At 54.5% G+C, this 17,538-nt stretch overlaps 1 protein-coding gene across 1 annotated transcript in view; it reads right to left on the reverse strand.

Moving 5' to 3' along the window:
* Positions 1-7,108: 7,108 nt before the first annotated feature.
* The window catches only part of LOC101568956 (leukocyte immunoglobulin-like receptor subfamily A member 6), a 241,548-nt gene continuing 231,118 nt past the window's right edge, over positions 7,109-17,538 (reverse strand). The window contains exons 8-12 of the mRNA XM_023707950.1: positions 9,267-9,569; positions 8,676-8,723; positions 7,984-8,109; positions 7,516-7,611; positions 7,109-7,313 (exon numbers count right to left, since the gene is read on the reverse strand). Of these exons, the coding sequence (XP_023563718.1) occupies positions 7,171-7,313; positions 7,516-7,611; positions 7,984-8,109; positions 8,676-8,723; positions 9,267-9,569 (716 nt within the window). The 3' untranslated portion in view covers positions 7,109-7,170. The remainder of the gene's footprint in view (positions 7,314-7,515; positions 7,612-7,983; positions 8,110-8,675; positions 8,724-9,266; positions 9,570-17,538) is intronic.

The following is a 17,538-nucleotide window of genomic DNA, read 5'->3' on the forward strand; positions in this document are numbered from 1 at the left end:
TGGCATGTGGTGCTGGGGGATCGAACCGTGGTCCCTGTACTTTGCCAAGCTTGTTCCAAGTAGGTGCTTTAGACCACTGAGCCATCTCTCCAGCCCCTCTGCTTTAAATTTTTTAAATTTAATTTTATTTTATTCTGAAGAGTAAAAACAAGCAAAAACAAACAGAAAAAAGACAGAAACAGGGTAACATACAATAATACATATGTTACACATTTTCAAAACAGGAATAGCTAGTTAAAAGAGATCTGATTTTGAAAAGAAAGAAAGAAAAAAGGATTTTCTTGTCGTGAAGGTTGAAATGCAAGGAAAGATCAGACACCACTGTGTTTGCTCCTCACAGGGTCGGCCTCCTTTTCTGCCTGGACAGATGTCCACTGCTGGGTGATCACCCCGGGAGGGCCTGGCCGAGGGCATCATGGGACTTCTCAGACTAAGTGTACAGCTTATCACTGAGCTCAGTGCAGGAAACAGCTGCAATCCTGGATGAATCCTGGACTGCGTGTGGCAGTCCAGAGATGATTCCAAGGCCTTTATACAGAGCTACATCCCCAGGCTTTTTAGTTTTAAAACAGAGTCTCTCTCGGTTGCCCAGGCTTAGTTTGCATTCAGCAACCTCCAGCCACAGTGTCACAGTGTGCTGGGATTGTGGGTGTGGGCCCTCATTCCTGGCTGCATAAGCTCTAATTCCGGGGAAGTTGTGTCCCAGATGTGGCTGGGCCTAGGGACAACACCTGCTGGTTGCAGACCGCTTGCTTTTGCAAATAGGTTTGATTTACAGGAATTGTTAAAATATGTTCATCCTGTTTCTTACTTAGAGCCTTCTAAGTGCTATACATATATTTTTTACATTTTTATGATTCCTTCTGAGAGATGTAAAGAATTTGGTTGAGCTGATGCGTGTCTTCCATTTGGGCAGGCAGGCACGGCACCTTACTGTAGGAGTCATACCGCAGCATCAGCTGATCTAGCTCTGTCTACCTGGAAATTGGTGGCCTTTCGCACTTAGGCCTCCAGTCCACTCGGAGCTGATGTGCCTCTTCAGCCGCATTCCACTCCCGTGAGTGTGCCCTACTGTCCCCGCCCCACTCACTGCAAACGCTGCACCTCCTGTCTGATGGTGGTCTCCCCACTGAGCATTGTCTGTCAAGCGTGGATGCTTCACCTCGAGCTACGGCCCACAGCTTTTTAAAATTTAGGGACAGGTTCTTGCTCAGTTGCCCAGCTGGCCCTGAGTAGTGACCGCCGTGCCTGAGCCCTCTGAGCAGCTGGAGATTGGGACGTGCACCTCCTCATGTGACTAACCCTGCAGTGCTGTGGTCTGTGGCCCCCACATGCTTAGCTCGAGGCCTGAGCAGCCATTATTGGGAAGGTGAGAGGCCAGGGAGATGGCTCAGTAGGATAAGTGCTTGCCTGGCAAATGCAAGGCCTTGAGTTCAATCCCCAGCTCTTAAAAAAAAAATCGGAAACCATTATTGGGAAGGTGAGCATCACAGGCCCCGGCAATCTCCGCGTGCGGTCGCCAGCAGTACTGTCCTCCGCATCCCCTCTTATCCTCTCCTCCACGCAAAGTGCTCTGAACACAGGCTCGTGATTGCACTTGTCAGAGTCCTTTCCAGGCAAGCCCTCCCCTGCACTGCAGAACTGCAGGTTCTGAGGATTCCCAGCTTGCGGAGACGAGGCCAGCTAGTGAGGCCGTGTCCTGCGTCTGCAGCTTCAACAAGCACCCCGGATGGGAGACTGACTGCTGGCTGCATTTTTCAGTGGACTGCCTGCGCCCTGGCGCACCTCTGTGATTCCAGCACTCTGGGAGGCTGAGGCAGGGAGCGGCGAGTTTGAGCCAGGCCTGAACCACTGAAAGACTGAGGAAACACTTTAAAGCAATAAATGCATGGACAAGGCCAGGGATACAGCTCAGGGCCAGAGTGCCTGCCTGGCAAACGTGAGATCCTGAATTCGATTCCTGGTTACAAAGAGGGAAAAATGGATGGGTGTGTGGATAGATAGCTAGCTAAAGAGTTGGGGATGTAACTCTGTGTCAAGGCCTTGTTCCCAGTACTGGAAAAAAAGAAAACCCCACGTGCCCTGAAAGGGGATTTCCAGAGGACACCAGCAAAGATGTGGAGCATGAGAGTGGGACGAGTGGGAAGTCATTTGTTCTCCAAGTCCTGTTGTGACTTTGTAGCCATCCCCATGTTGCTCAGGGCAGCCGAGCAGTCTGACCTGAGGACAGATCCTTAGGGAGACCTGGGCTGGGGTGTGCCTACCTGTGAGAACGAGCTCCGGGGCCTGGCTGGGTGCCGACCACACCTGGGGGCAGCTGCTGTGTCACACGTAGCACAGTTACTTCTCCGCAAAGCTGGGGTTCATGGGGCCCAGGGTGCGGTTGCCCCGAGGCCCCTCATGCTGGTGCTGTGGCAGGAAGGTGTCTCCTTCTTGGCCAGGGAATTGATCAAGTGGCGTGCGGGCCGGATGGCAGTGGATGGGGACCTTCTCTCCAGGTATCACCACCGAGCTCTGATCCACGGAGAGCAAGGGCTTGCTGCACCAGCCTGGAGAGAAGGCAGCAAGTGGACAGGAAGGCTTTCTTTTCTTTTGCTGTTTTGAAGCGAGGTGTTTCTATGTACCTCAGTCTGACCTTGAAGTTGTGATCTTCCTGTCTCATCCTCGTGCTTCTGGGATTACTGGCATGTGTCACAGTACCCAGCCTATGCCACTTTCTCTGACACAGCACTGTAGCTGTAGGTACAGTATCTGGGAAGCCCACCTCTGCAGGAAGGGACTAGGTTCCCTGTGCAGCCTTGGAGCCCTGGATCAGGAGCGGCCTTGGCTGTGGGGTCCCTGTGCCCCCTGAGGCCACTCCTACCTCAGACTCACCCAGGTGGAGCAGGGCGGTGTTTCTGGACGCTGTGGTGCTGACCCTGTTGGCCCACACGGCCTACTGCTGCAGTGTACATGGGGACCCAGGCTCCTGAGTCAGTGTCCTTCATGGAGTGCGAGGGCACCATCCCACCCTGGGAAGCTGGGAGTTGCTGCACAGGAGGGAGGTGTGGCCCCTCCTGCAGACTCAGCCTGGCTGGCAGGGCCTAAGGGGGCTGGAGACTGAGGGCCCCACCAGAGCCGGGGGCATCCAGATCCCTCCCTACGGCAGACCTACAGGAAGGGGAAGGGCCTGGGGCCTAACCCAAGTGGGCACCAAACAGGCGGAGGATTCCCCTGGGGTATCACCCAAAGCTGCATGGCCCGGCTGGTTCTGGACCCAGGAGTGCACTCTGGGACCCACGGGCCGAGTGCATGTACTTAGTTCTTTCTCCCCCATCTCCTGCTCCCTCACATCTTTCCTGGGATTGAACTCAGGGCCTCCACACTGAGCAGCTTCCCCAGCCCTTTATTATTTATTATTTATTTTTGGGACAGGGTCTCCCTAAGTCACTGAGTTGTCCAGGATGGGCTGGGATTCGAGGTCCTCCTGTCTCAGCCTCCCAGGGTCCTGGGATCACCGGTGCACACCCCTCTGCACAACGAGATCCGTCTTTACACCAGTGGGGGGTCTGTTTGCCAGCTCGGACATTTCTCAGAACAGCAAAGGGGCAAAGTGCACTCAGGATGGCTTGGAGAATTGTACTGCTGATTTCTGCTGGTCTCTTGAAAGCAGCAGTGAATGCTTAATTTTTTTCTTCTTTCTAATTTCTTATAACTCTCTTTCACTACCAATCCTACATGTTGATGTCTAGTAATCTGAACAACTGATCTGAAGATAAGCGTAGGCAGTACAACAACCATTGCAGCATTCTATTAATTTGTTTAATTACATTCTGAAGTAGTTCTAATTTTTTTTAAACCATTTTGTACTCCCTTTAAAAAATAAAAAATAAAATAAAAATTAGGCTGAGGTTCTGCTTTGTGGTGGGCCTTGTCCCTCCTACTGGGGTCGTGTGGCTGGGCTCCCCTTTTCCTGAAAGAGCTGTGCTGTTCTTATGATATTTAGGATGGCAACGTCTTGCCTGATGGTCCCCTGTTCGCAGAGGAGACAGAGCCGAAGCTGGCTGCGCGCTCCTGCTAGGAGGATCACTGGTTCCCTCCGGTCAGGTGCCAGGGGGTTTCTCCGTCGAGTGGGAGCTGCACACTGTCACTTACCACGAGCACCTTTCATTCCCTTGTAGGGCTGACCATGGCTTGTGCTATCCGTGAGCTTTCGTCGGGCTCAGCTCCTCTGTCCTCCTGGGGTACACATGATGCCCCACATTGCTCATGGCCCTGGCCAGGCCAAGGCCTGCTTATGATCTTCACTGGCATTTTCAAAAGCAAGCTGGAGACAGTATCTGCTGCCTGCTATGGGGGCCTGTGCGACCTGCTCCCGGAATCTGCCAATGAGATGAGTGTGGGCTCCCTGGAGCCAGTGAGGCTTCTCGGTGGATGGATGTCTGCTCCACTTCCTGGTCTCTTCCCAGCGGCTGGCTCAGCCGCAAGCTTCTGTAATTCAGCACTGGAAGAAAGATTTTGAGCAACCGAGAAGCAAGAGCGAGCGAGGTGTCTGACATCCTTCGCATCCAGATGTAAAGCTCTCCCAACGGAACCGGAAGGCCCCAGCGCAAACAGTCTGAACGCGACTACTCGGAATGCTGTGCTTCCACTGCTTAGGAATTTCATATCCAACTCCTTGAGACTAGGTGTCATTTGTTGTCAAGGATTAGGGTCAGGTCTGCTTATAACAGGGAAGCAACAGGGCCCGTTAATGGCTCCCGCTATTGTTGTAGCCTCCTCGGGAGCTGCTGGTACTCAGACAAGGGGCTGCCTGTTTCTTGCAATCATAGTCACGGGAAGCAGCCTAAGGGGTGTCTCTCCTTTCCGCCTCAGCCCCCAGGTCTTCCCCTGGGAAAGCAGGAGCCAGGGCCTTCATGCCCTCACCCTAAGCGCGTCCCTCTCCGTGGTGGAGCGACAGCACAGGCACGCGGTGGAGCTGTACACGCGGACCCAGCGCTGATCTCAGCTCCGGCAGCAGCAGTTTCTGGAGAGATCTCTCCCCCCTGACCCCGAGTCCCCTAAGGTTCCCTCACCTCATCCCGCCTGTGGAAGGCTTGGATTATGTTTAAAGATTTCCTGTAACATTCTTGCCAGTCTGTGGACGCTGACCTAAGTGCTGGCTGGATTTAATAACATGCACAATCATTTCATGTATTTTTCTTCATCTAAGGACAAATTCTATACCATTATCTCTCTTAAGATGAAGAAACTATTACCAGGTGCCAAATACATTTGTTCACTTTCCCTTGCTCCCCTCCACCCCCAGAATTCCCTCCTCACCTCCTGCACTCTGTCCCACTCTTTCTGTCTTCCCCCCAGCCCTCAGTGCTCCCTGTCCCCAGCACTAGTTTCCAGGAACTGACTTGGTCCCCACTTGCCTGCTTAGGCGAGGGGTAAAGGAAGGAGAGGCAGCTTCCTAAAGTGCGATGGGCGCCACGGTTCATTGCCTCACGTGAGGCACTGACAAAGACCCGGCAGTTAAGTTCTTCTGTTTAGCAACTATGGGCATCCAGTGTTGTGATGACAAGTTCAGGGAAGAGCACGGTGGTGGTCAGGGCATGGGAGGCAGATGAGAAACAGAGCAACCCAAAGAACAGGGAGCAGGAGAGTGGGGAGCCTGTATTTTCCTACCCCAAGAACCCCCTGGTATCTATAGCATCGATTCTGATGGTCATAGCATCCCTAACAGGAGTTATCTTGTCCCAAGAACATCCCATTCTGTGGGTAGTTCTGCCATGGCTGGGGTAGCAGCCTTCCCCATACCTCTGCCTTCTCTGGGCAAGACTCATGCTAGCCTGGGATTCTCAGAGCCCAATTTGCATGCTCTGGTCCCCAACAAATAGCACTATAGAATACTAGTATCAAAATGAAAAAGTATGTCATTGTGAATGTTGTGTATCTGCTGCTACAACAAATGACCACAAACTCAATAGTGAAATCCACTTCATTGGCAACACACAGTGAGGTTAGCTCTCTCTGAGTAGTCAGGGGTGTCTCAGAAGGGTCCAGATTCTGCAGAGGTGTCCCCTCGGTGTATCTAATAGAGCAGCTTATGCGCTGGGCTCTGCTGGGAGATCCTTGTCCTGGGAGGAAGGAGGTGCAGCTGTCCCTTTTCTGAGCGTCCAGCTGCCCAGCTGGGCGTAGGTCACGTCCTGGGGACCCTCTTGGGCAACAGCCTGCAGGGGAGAGTGGGAGGGGGTGGTTCCTGCGTGGTGCCTGGGAGGACTGGTGTGTGGGGAGCACAGGACCCACCTGAGTGTCTGTCGACCTGTCCTCCCTGGCCTGTCCATCCTTGGCATCTGGAAGCTGTCCCAACAGGGTTGAAGGAATGGGCGCCTCTCTCTTACCGGGTGATGAGCGCTCCACATGGGCATACATTGCTCCCTGGGAGTCCTCATCAGGTGGGCTCTGCTCAGGGAGACAGAGACGGAGACAGGGTCTCCTTGGTGCCACGCTAGTATCCACCAACCTGTTTCCTACACAGTGAATGGAGGGATCCTTTAGAAATTAAGCCACACTCTGTTCCTTCTTCATGGGACCTTTATGAGCTTCCTAAGAGACTCTGGCCACTTCCTTCTTGCAGTGCTGCCCTCGAATTCTGATTCTTGTGCCCTGCTGTCTGGGCTGCAGCCACAGGGCCCACCTCCCTGAAGGAGCCCGTCCCTGCCTCAGGGCCTTTGCACTGCCCCGTGCCCTGCCTGCAGTGCTGTGCTTTAGAGATCCGCGTGGCCCTCTCCATGCAGGCTTCTGCTCCCCTTCCCAGAGTCCTCTCTGTGATTCACTCTGGCCCTCCTGCCCCTCCACCCCATTCTCTGCTGTATTTTCTTTCTCAGCTCTGTGCTCTCCTGACACTGGGCTCCAACCTTGAGGTGACTCACGGCTGATGGGTCTGTGCTCCCCGCTGTACCTGCAGCCCCCATGGAGCCAGGTCGAGAGGGCACATTGTATGAGTGAGGGAGGACCTGGGGGTGTGGGGGCTCTTCACTCAGGGTCCTACTGAGACCTGGGGCACGAACCACCAGACAGAGGCTGAGGGCCATAAAGGTGTTGGAAGGAGGGCACCCCAAGGGCACAGGAAAGAGCAGAGGGTGGGGTCTCAGCAGGCAGAGGCTGGGGTTTCCAGAAGGGAGGGTTCAGGTGTGAGGTTCCTCAGAGCTGAGTGGTGCAGGACAGAGCAGCATCCCTGGGCTGAACTGGGAGACAGGAAGTCCCTGTGCCCTGGATGGGGCGGGGTCTCACCTGAGCATCCAGCTCCACTCTGTCCACAGGCTCTGTGTCCTTCATGGTGACATCTGCAGTAACACAACAGGGGTCACCTCCTGGTCACAGTCTCAGGGTCTTTCAGCCCCCCAGACTTTGCCCTGTCCAGTTGTGTGATGTCCCCAGGCCCAGTGTCGGGGTTCAGTCTGACTCAGCCAGAGTCCCCAGCCTTCCCCTGTCCCTGTGATGCTGAGGCCTCGGAGTTCCTACCATCCAGGCTCCTCTTCCTCTCACAGAGGTTTTCTTCCTGGGTGACAGCAGCTGGGCTGGATCTCAGGAGACAGGGAGGTGTCAGGTGGCCATGAGGGGCAGCAGGCAGGGTGTCCGGGTCTGTGGACAAGAATGACCTCTTCTGCAGGCCTCTGTCCCAGGGTGCTGTCCTCATGCCCCTGCAGGAAGGAGCCTCCTGCGTGGCCTCTTTCAATGACAGTCTCAGTCAGGAGGTCAGAACCACTGGTCCACAGGCCACGCCGGGCACGGGGAAGCCTCGGAGCACACTGCCCAGGGAGCCTCTGGGGCCCAAGGTGGAGAAGCTCAGACCACACTGGAGACACCTACAGGACGGGCTGTGTGTTCTGTGCTGGATTCTCTGCCCTGGGCTCTGCACAGGAGACTATGCAGACTTGTCCTCCCGGACAGGTTTCCCTGTGGACCTCGGCACCCACGCCTCTCTGGAACTCAGGTCCCAACCTCCCTGCTCACCTCTCTCCCTGCTTCTTTGCTGGTGCCAGTACAGAAAGACGAGGAGGAGAATGAGCATCAGCAGGGAGCAGGGCATGGAGACCCAGGTCAGAACATTATTGTTCCCTTGCAGGCCAGGGGTGCTGCCTTAAAGAGAAACAGAGCCACTTCCCTGAGCACCGGTGAGCCCAGCTCGCATTTGCATCCCTGCCTCTCGCTCTCCCAGTTCTGCACAAGATCCCCACCCTCTCATGCAGGTTACTGAGGAGGAGACAGAGATGGAGAGACAGGGCCTGCCAGCCCAGGGAACCAACAGGAACCCCGGATGGGGAAGAAACCAGGGAGTTGGACTTCCATCCCTTCTCTCTCCACGGAGCTGAGCCTTCCCCTTCCCCATCTGGGGGGAAGGAGCCCAAACACCCTGCCCTGGCCCTGCAACCTTCCCTGCACACTGTCACCTTTGCTACACAGAGGGACAGGATCCCTGCAGCCTGGGGGCCTGGAGGCTTCCCTGAGAGGCTGCCTCTCCAGGGCTCACAGCAAGGTCACCACCAGAGGAACTTGAAGGTAGGGGCCAGGCCTCCCCTCTGCACCTGGAGACATTGAGGCCCACCCAGGAGGGGCTGGTCCAAGTCCACATCTCCAGGGGAGGCTGCACCAGCCCCACAGCCCAGGCCCTGCCCCGGACACCTCCCAGCAGCGCCTTCACTCACCATCCTGGAGTCCGGACTCTGGTGGGAGGGGCTGATCCTCAGGCCCTCCTAGGAAGATTGGGGAGATGAGGGGCTGGGCTCCCTACTACCCATGCCAGCTGCTGCTCCTCCCCAGGCTGGGCCCCAACATCTCCCTCAGCTTTGATTCCACCTTGTGCAACCTGGATTTCGAGTCCTGGGGATCCAGGTTCCCTTCCCCTTTCTCTGTCCCTGGACACCAGTGAGCCAACACTGGAACCAGGACTGAGATGGGCTGAGCATCTCCAGGCAGCCAGGACACAGGACACTGGGACAGAGCTGGGGTGCCCCTGCTGTGGGGCTGGACCCTGGGTGTGGGAACAGATTCACCCTGGGGATGAGGACCCGAGGGGTGTAGGGCTGGGTTGCCCCATGGTGGACTCTGCCCTCTCCTGTTCCCATACTGTGGCCTCCCTGAGACAGAGCTGCTGCCCACAGTGTAGATTTCAGAGAGGAAGAATGGAGGTGATGACGTGCCTCAGAGGAGCCCACCTCTGCCTGGTCATCCCCAGAGTCCTTCACATCCCCTCAGCCCAGGGCTGCCCAGCATTGCTGGGGTCCCAGGCAGCGCACCTGACACTGTGAGCTCCAGGAGGTCACTGGGCTCTGACCACAACTCCGGTGTGCTCTTGACACAGCCGTAGCATCGAAACTTCCAGTTGTGGCTGGGGGTCACAGGGCCCACGGGGAACCGGGACCGGCACTGCCCACTGCGGTCTTGCTGTGAGTCCAGCATCCAGAAGTGCTTGTCTCCGCCTTCCTTAGATAGAGCAAACCCGCTAAATCTCCTCTGTGACCCACACTGGAGGGTGACATTCCCTCCTGAGGGCACCACGGGGCTGGGCAGGGCCGAGAGGCTGGGTTTGTGGTAGACTCCTAGGAGAGAAGCAGGCTGCATGAGAAAGGGACTCGCACCTCCCACATTGTCCCCAGGGTTGGGCTGTGAGAGGGCGACAACCCTGAGAGCAGACACCAGGGGGCAGAGCCTGGGGCTGGGACCCTGAGTGGCCTCTCACCTGCCAACACCAGCTGCAGGATGTCACTGTGCTGTGACAAGCCAGAAGGGCTGAGATAGTAACAGAGATAGCGGCCTGCACGGTGCAGGCCCATTAATGGGATAGCGAACTTGGCCTTGCTCCCAGATTCCAATGTCATCTCTGTTATCCAGGGCTCTGGTATTCTCTTTTTTTCCAGGTAGTACGTCTTGGCCTCTAGGGTCCCCTCACACCACAGGGTCACAGGTGTCCGCAGAGGTATCACAGGTCCCGGCTCAGCCCAGAGCCTGGGTTTGGGGAGCGTCTCTGCAGGGAAATCACAGCTGGGCCTCAGGACCTCCTCCTTCTTCACAGCCCAGATCTCAGCCACAGGACCCTGCAGACCTCCCAGCACGAACCTACACTGCTGTCCCCACTGTCCAAGGGTGTCCCATTGTCCCCAGAATGAGGAGGGACTCAGGATAGCTGGGAATACACTCACCTGCCTGCACTCCTGTCCTGGGGCCCAGGCTCAGCCCTGGAAGACAGTTTCCTGTGAGAGGTTCTCCTTGGGGCTGGAGCAGGCCCTCTCCTCCCCAGAGTGTGCTGAGCCCCTAGTCTCCTGGTGGGCCAGCTCTGTGGGGTGGGGGCCCTCCTCCCCAGGCTTTCTCCTCCCTTCTTCCCTTCTCACCAAGGAAGAGCAGGGTGGTGAGGGTGAGGGCATGGTGTTTCCAACCCCTGCTCATGGCTGTATGGTGGCTGTGACATCTCAGCCCCCAGGTCACAGGGGCACATGGGGTGTGGCTTCTTGGTAGCTGGGATCTGCCCATCTCGGCATTGTCACATCAGCAGCCCCACAGGATGGGGACCTTCCCTCCTCACAATGCTCAGGGCTGGGCAGATATGGAATATTATGGGTCTTTTTCTCCTTCTGAATCTTCCTGGTTTGTCCTCATGTTCCTAAGTTCCAGTCACAGCAGCCATAGACCCGCAGCCCTCCTGAGCTGCCCTTCCAGGCCATGACTACCTGGGCTGGTCCTTCCCCTCACAGCGTCTCCTCTGCCCCTCAGCCCATCCATCTGCACCGCACAGTCGTCCTCACCGTGACAGGCCTCCCCCAGCCCTGGAGACGCTCCAGAGAGGATGCAGTTTCCTGCTGCAGGTGGATGAGAGCACAGAGGTGCGGAGCTCCATCTGCGCAGCTGGTGGAGCTGCGTCCTGGGGCTAGAATCAGAAGGAGCAGCCAGGGAAAGCGCTCCTTTCCTGACCTGGGGTGGCTTTTGCTGTGCTGCTTTCCCCTCTTTGTGCTTGTCAGTGCACCCAGTCCAATTGCGTTGCCTGTGAACAAAGTTCTGAGGCATTCTCACCCTCTCAGAGCCCCTGCTTCCTGGGTGGAATTCTCCTGCACTTGGTGACAGCTGGCTTCGGTTCCATGCCTGCTCATCTTTCCCTGTCCATGCTGCCCCGCCCTCAGCCACCCGCTCTGAGCCTCAGCTCCTTGGTGGCAGCCTGTGGAGCTCATCACGCTCCTAGAGCAGGTGTGGGGTCAGTGGTGCCTGGACATGGGGAGGCTCAGCAGGGGCATCTCTCATAGCAGGGCAGAGACAGGACCCCGCATGTCACCAGGGCATCACAGAGGCCTGGTGAGGGCAACTTCTGTCAGCTGCAAAGTCATCCTAGCTGTCTGGAGTAAACTAGAAGTCTCGTCCAAAGGGAAAAAGTGATTTGAAGAACAGAGCCAATGGGACAAGGAGGAGGGGCTGGACTTGTCAGACAGGGGTGTAAGGCAATGGTGGTGGACACCAACAGCAGCCAGAACAGGTGGACCATGCCCTGGATGCACGTGGGGACTCAAGAGAGAACCCGGATGTGGTCACTCAGATCCAGACACTGATTACAGAACACGGCGCTGCCTACTGTGGCTGAGAGTAGGCGAGATACGACCAGCAGGAAACCTCCAAGCCTGGGGTGTGTCATAGCCGCTAGAATTACACAGGAACAAGGACTGAGAAGCCATGTCAGAATACTGAAGGATGGAAGGAAAGTGGCACGCAGATGCCATGGGAGACCCAGAGGGAAGACAGGAGGAGCAAGCAGGAGGTGGCTGGATCGCAGGACTGAAAATGGCTCTAAGTTCAGGGCCAACATCCTCAATGCATCAGGCCCCGATCAGGGAGCCCAGGGAGCAGCACCCCGGGCAAATGCATGAAAACCGTACCAACCTCATGACCCCAAACTGCAGGACAGCTAAGCCAGTGATGGGATCTTGAATGAAGCCAAGAGAGACCGCGTCAGGTCTACAGGGACAAAGACAAGGACTGCACAGGCGTGCTCAGAAGCTGCAGTCAGGAAGAGTGTTGTGGGATAGGCCCAGAAGTGACAGGAATAAATGACAGCCTAGACTCCTTAATACTGAGAAATGATCCTTCAGAGTACAAGAAGGAGGGAAAACTTTCCCAAAGAAGCAAATGTGGAAGGAGCTTGTGAGCAGCACAAGCTGTGAAAACCAGTGTGGACATTAGCCATGAACTGAGAGGAAAAACTCTATTTCACTCAGCTCCTTCCCTTCTAGGCATCTTCCCAGCAGTGAGACATCAGATTACAGTAGGACACACGTACCCGTGCTTACAGCAGCAAGCTTCATAACAGATAAGCCTTGGCAGTGGCCTGGGCGTCCATCGCCAGATGAGCGGATGAAGACAACATGTTTGCACACAGTGCAGCACTGCACTGCCATAATGAAAGGCAATCTTGAGTCATTTGTAGAGAAATGGATGCATCTTCTTAATGTATTTAGTCCAGGGTCTACAGGATCTCACTACACAGATCGGACTCAGTGATTCTCCTGTATTCAGCCTCCCAAGGGCTAAGATTACAGGCACAAACCACCATGCCCAGTTGCTGTCTCAGCGCGCCCGGGGGCAGGACTGGCACAGTACTTTGGGGCTTGAACCCCGGTCCCTGTGCCTGCCTAAGCTGGTGCTTTAACCCTCTGAACTATGTGGCTGGCCCTAGAGAAATGGATGCATCTTGAAACTATTTTAAAAAAAATTTTAAATTCATTTTATTTTATTTTACTTATTTTTTTGGCAGAACTGGGAATTGAACTCAGGCCCTTGTGCTTGTAATTTATTTTAATGAGAAAAAATAGCAATGAAACAGTTTCAAAGCAGGTTAGCAGGACAGTTACAATAAATACATTGTATATTGTCTTTGTAGTAGTTATTCAGAGTACAAGATGCAGACATGATATCTTGTCTAAACTATTAGTAAACTATTATTGTCTAAACCTTTCTTCTCATTGAACTAAGAGAAAGTAGCTGTATATCTAATATCTAATATATAATATGGATTGTATATTATATAATTACTATGAAATGGTCCTTTATTCCGTGAGTTTAAGTGAAATAAATCAGCCACACGAGCTGAAACCCTGCATGGTTTTTCTGAAACGAGAAACCCGGAGTGTACAGAAAGAGCCAAACAGAAGCCAGATACTAAGGAGCAGGGCGACAGAGCCTTCTCAGGGGGGCGAGGGGTCCAGCGCAGGGCGAGCGTGGGAGCGGGAGAGAGGGAAATCAAGCGCAGCGCCGCCTCCTCAGGAGACTTGTGCACAGCGAGTCCTGGAGCCGCGCGCTCAGGCCATGCCCTGGGGATGACCATCCTCTTAAAACAAGAAAGACAGCGACACCCAGCCGGGGGTCAGTTCTCCAGGAAGAAAGGGAGTCGCAGGTTGGTGCGCAGGTGAATTCTACCAGACTTCAGGAAGAATCCATCTGACCCTCTGCTCTCTGTTTCAGAGGCCAGAAGTAGAGGCGACACCGTGTAGCTCGTTCTACCAGACCAGGATTCCTCTGCTCCCCAAGCAGACAAAGGCGCTGGGAGAACCACGGAGCAACACCTTCGCGCTCCCGGCTGCGCGGCCTGGACACGACTGGCACGTGAGCCTCGCAGTGACGTCTCCTCCGCCCACAGGCCCCGTGTGTGGCGGCTGCCAGTAGCCTGCGACCCAGCCATCAGGCGCGGTAGTCGGCTGCGAGCAGTCTGCCTCTGGGGACTGCACAGTGACAAAGGAGCCGCGCGCAGGCTTTCTAGAGCACACCCTGTCCTGGTGCTGCGGACTGTGCGGGCAAGTTAGGAGCTGGGATTTATAGAAAGCCTTCTGCCCCGCAAAACATGGTGTTTGCCCCATCCATGTGCCCTGAGTTTAACTTCCAAAAACAAAGTAACGCATTTATAACCTCAATGAGGTAGAAAAAGAAGTTCACATGGAACTGTCCCATGTAGAGAGGTACAGTGATCATTTTCCGTATCCACGCTCAACCTTGGAGATCCTGATGGAAAACCCAGGGCTGTCACCTGGCAGCCTTGCGCTACGCGCTGTGGGCATGAGGCCAGCACAGGGAACGCACAGCCGAGGACGCTAGTGTGGATGAGTGCGACACGGGCTCATTGCAGGGACCCCAGCACCGAGAGCTCGGCCAGGCACCTGCAGTTCCCAGTGCAGAGGAGGGCCCTTCGCTTCCAGCAGGGGTGGAGGAGTCAACAGTGAGAGGCTTGAGCGCTCTGCTGTTCTCACGGGCCGTCCTTAGGAGCAGGGGTTCACCAGAGCGCCCCTCCTGAGTGGACAGAAAGTGCCTGACCCAGTCCCATGCACGGTCCTGTCTCAGCCACCCTAGCTGTGAAGGCGCAGGGTGGAGGAGCAGCTCCTTGTAATCTCAGCTTGAAGTGGGGCGACACACCCAGTGGTCCCTCCTCGAATGTCCTCAGGCTCCTTGGTCCCAGGGCTCGCAGGCAACCTTTCAGCCTGAGGATGTCTGGAGTTCGGTTTCATCTTCAGGGCCCAGATGAGGGGGGATGGGAACCCGCCCATTCAGGAGTGCTTGCACGGAGTCCTCTCCCACTGCCTAGGTAAATGGGCCCGTGCCCGCCCGTTGAGGTCCATCTCCATGAGCCCCTGGGCTGTCAGTGCTGACGGTGCATCTGTGTGTGGCTCCAGGCACTAACAGAGGCAGGCACACATGGCGTGCGGTAGCTGCATCTGCCTCTCCTGGGCCTCCGCCTCTTGTTCCCTCTGGGCTTTGATTCTGCATAGCAATGCAGTAGTGGTGACAGTGACCACATCACCTGCTATTTCTGTCCTCCCATCCCACTGTCTTAGGATTTGTGATGAGGTGGTTACCGCATCCAGGAATCCTTTCCGTGAGAGGAAATGGAGAGCCACCATGTTTAGATGCCACCTGTTCCCCACGCCTCTGGTGGCTTTAAGATTCACATGGTACCACGGCTAGGAGGAATTATGAAGAGGCAAATCCACTCCTGGAATATTTTCCTGAAATGGAGATTTGGAGGGTGAGCCTCTGCATGCTGACCATGATGGGAGATGACTGTGGCCTGGAAGACGAACCTGCACTCCAACTTCAAGATGTCTACATCTTGGTCACCCACACATATTTTTGTTACATAATACTAAATCCTAAGACTCTCGAATTCAGAAACATCTCAAAAGACCTGACGTCTCTTTCCCAATCTGGGCCTCTCTATCTTGAGCCACAGCAAGTTCTTCACCTTCACAATGGGAGGAAATTGCATTTGCTTTTGCTCTTTGCTCCACAGAGAGCACAGGTACAGGTGGGGACAAAGCATGTCTGAGGAACTCTGGAGCCCGGGTGATTCTGACCCTTCCTTCAGGGAGGCCCCTGACCAGAGGTTCACCTCTGACTGACCTCACTGCTATTCAGGGAGCAGGGGCACCACTGGGAGGGCACCTGGAGTGCTGTCTCTTTCTCTCAGCGGGTCAGTGCTTGGCTCCAGGTGTTTCTGAACTCTCTGCTCAGCTCCCACAAAGCTGCCACAATCCCTGGGGTTGGAAAAAGGCACTGATTCTGCTGGGCCTGATTCTGGAGGTGGCAGGGAGCTCCCGTGCAGCTGCTTGCCCTTGTCGTAGCCTCACTGGGCATTCCTGTGACCCTGGACACTTCATGTCCTATTCACAGGCACTTTCTCGCCTGGACAGGTGCTGTCCACCTCCTAGGAGTCAGATGAAGCTGACGGGGCAGATTCCAAACACGTTTGGATGAAAACCCAACAGCAGCATGGTGCTCAGCGCCCCCTGCAGACCACGCCTGCTTCTGCACTTCGCCTCAACCACACCTGACTGAGCCCTTGCAGAATGGTGATGGCTCTGAGCTAGGGTACACAACTGCCACTAGCAGTGTGGGGATGGCAATGCCTCAGGGGACAGGCAAGGGCAGCCCTGCAGCACTGCAGCAGCGTTGTGGTTCCCACCTTGAGTCAAAGCTTCCCACGAGGTGCCACATTACAGCAGAGTGAACCACACCAAACTCTCCCTTTTCTCCCGTGCATGGGTTCATGTTCGGACACCTCCCGAAGTACCTTTTCCTCCTTTTCCACAAAGTGCAGTGCTTTTTAATTTTTTTTCATTTGCTCACCATCATGATTCAGAGCTGGCCAACAGTGCTGTTAGCAGTTTCAGTGTCTTCAGTGTTTGTGTATAACATACCCAAGACTGTACATTCTTGAGTTTTCATGGTTAAGATTTTTATTGGGTGGACCTTATTTTATACCTTTTTGCAACACAGATGGCGCTGTGCCCAGTGTCTGTGTGTCTGTGTCCTGGTGCACGTGAATGTATTTTTCTCCTGGCTGTATTCTGAGGAGTCAAAGACAAGGGTCTCTTCTTTTTTAACTACATGATTCCCTTCAACTCCCTGAATTTATTGAGTCATTTAATAAACCTGACATTGATTCATGAGAATTGTGTTTATTATTTTGTCCCCATATGGTGTTGCTAACTTCTTTTGCCTCTCATTGCACCTGACGGGGCTTTGTAGCTTTATTTATTGAATGGCTGCCTCCACTGGGATGGGAATGGGGGTGGAGACAGCAGGGCACCCAGGCACACGCTGAGCCACCAGAGAGGAGGCGAGGCTCCCCAGGCTCACTCCATGTTAGTGATGTCGCGCTGCCACACAGAATAGGTGAGGAACTGCTCACACCACAGAAGCGCGCCCCCAAATCCAAGCTTGTGCATATGTGATGTTTCAGAGCAGCTTTCCCAGTGCAGCCCTGAGCAGGGTAGTAAACACCAGAGTGCTGATTCCCTTTCACTTCTAGGGAAACTGCCCAGGGCCAGTTCAGGAAACTTGGGCACCTTAGGCAGCATGTGGGACTTAACTGTTAGACGCTGGAATCTGATTTCTGATTTGTACCTGTTGGTGGTGCATCATGACATTCAGTGTGGAGCTTCTGCACAGGTTCATAACACATCTTAATTCTTTTTCATCCCCTTCCCCTCAGATTTCTGCCTGCCCCTTCACAGTCTTGGTCCATTTACCACTTTCAAATGCTTTATTTCCAGTCTCTTACATTTTTTTTTCCTCCACAGCCTTAGCCTCTGCTCCCTCCTGGAAACTGTTTTCTGCCCTAGTGTGGTGTTATTAAGACCAGATTCTGTGTTAGAACTGAAGGAACAGACTCAATGTTGGGCTGTAAGGAATGGGATGATTTCAAAGAAAATGCGATTCACTACAGGAGAGTGTGGCAGGGAGTGCAGATGTGCTCAGGGCCGAGGCAGGGCAGGGCCGTCCACAGCAAGCCACTGAATGGGGAGTGAGTTCTATGCACAGACCACAGCAGACTCCCCCACACTCTACACTTGTCACCTCCCTCAGGCTCCCAGTGGATGCATCACACAACTTTTTTTTTGGTAGGACAGTTTCAATATTTAACACATTGCATACATTCTTCCTAGTGATTAATTGCTGTACAAGATGCGGACATGATATCCTATTTACAAACACTATTAGAACAAATCCCTCTATTCATTAAGAGAATGTAACTATATATCT

This window comes from Octodon degus, unplaced genomic scaffold (assembly GCF_000260255.1).
Source record: "Octodon degus isolate 3935 unplaced genomic scaffold, OctDeg1.0 scaffold00320, whole genome shotgun sequence".
In the NCBI taxonomy this organism is placed as follows: Eukaryota; Metazoa; Chordata; class Mammalia; order Rodentia; family Octodontidae; genus Octodon; species Octodon degus.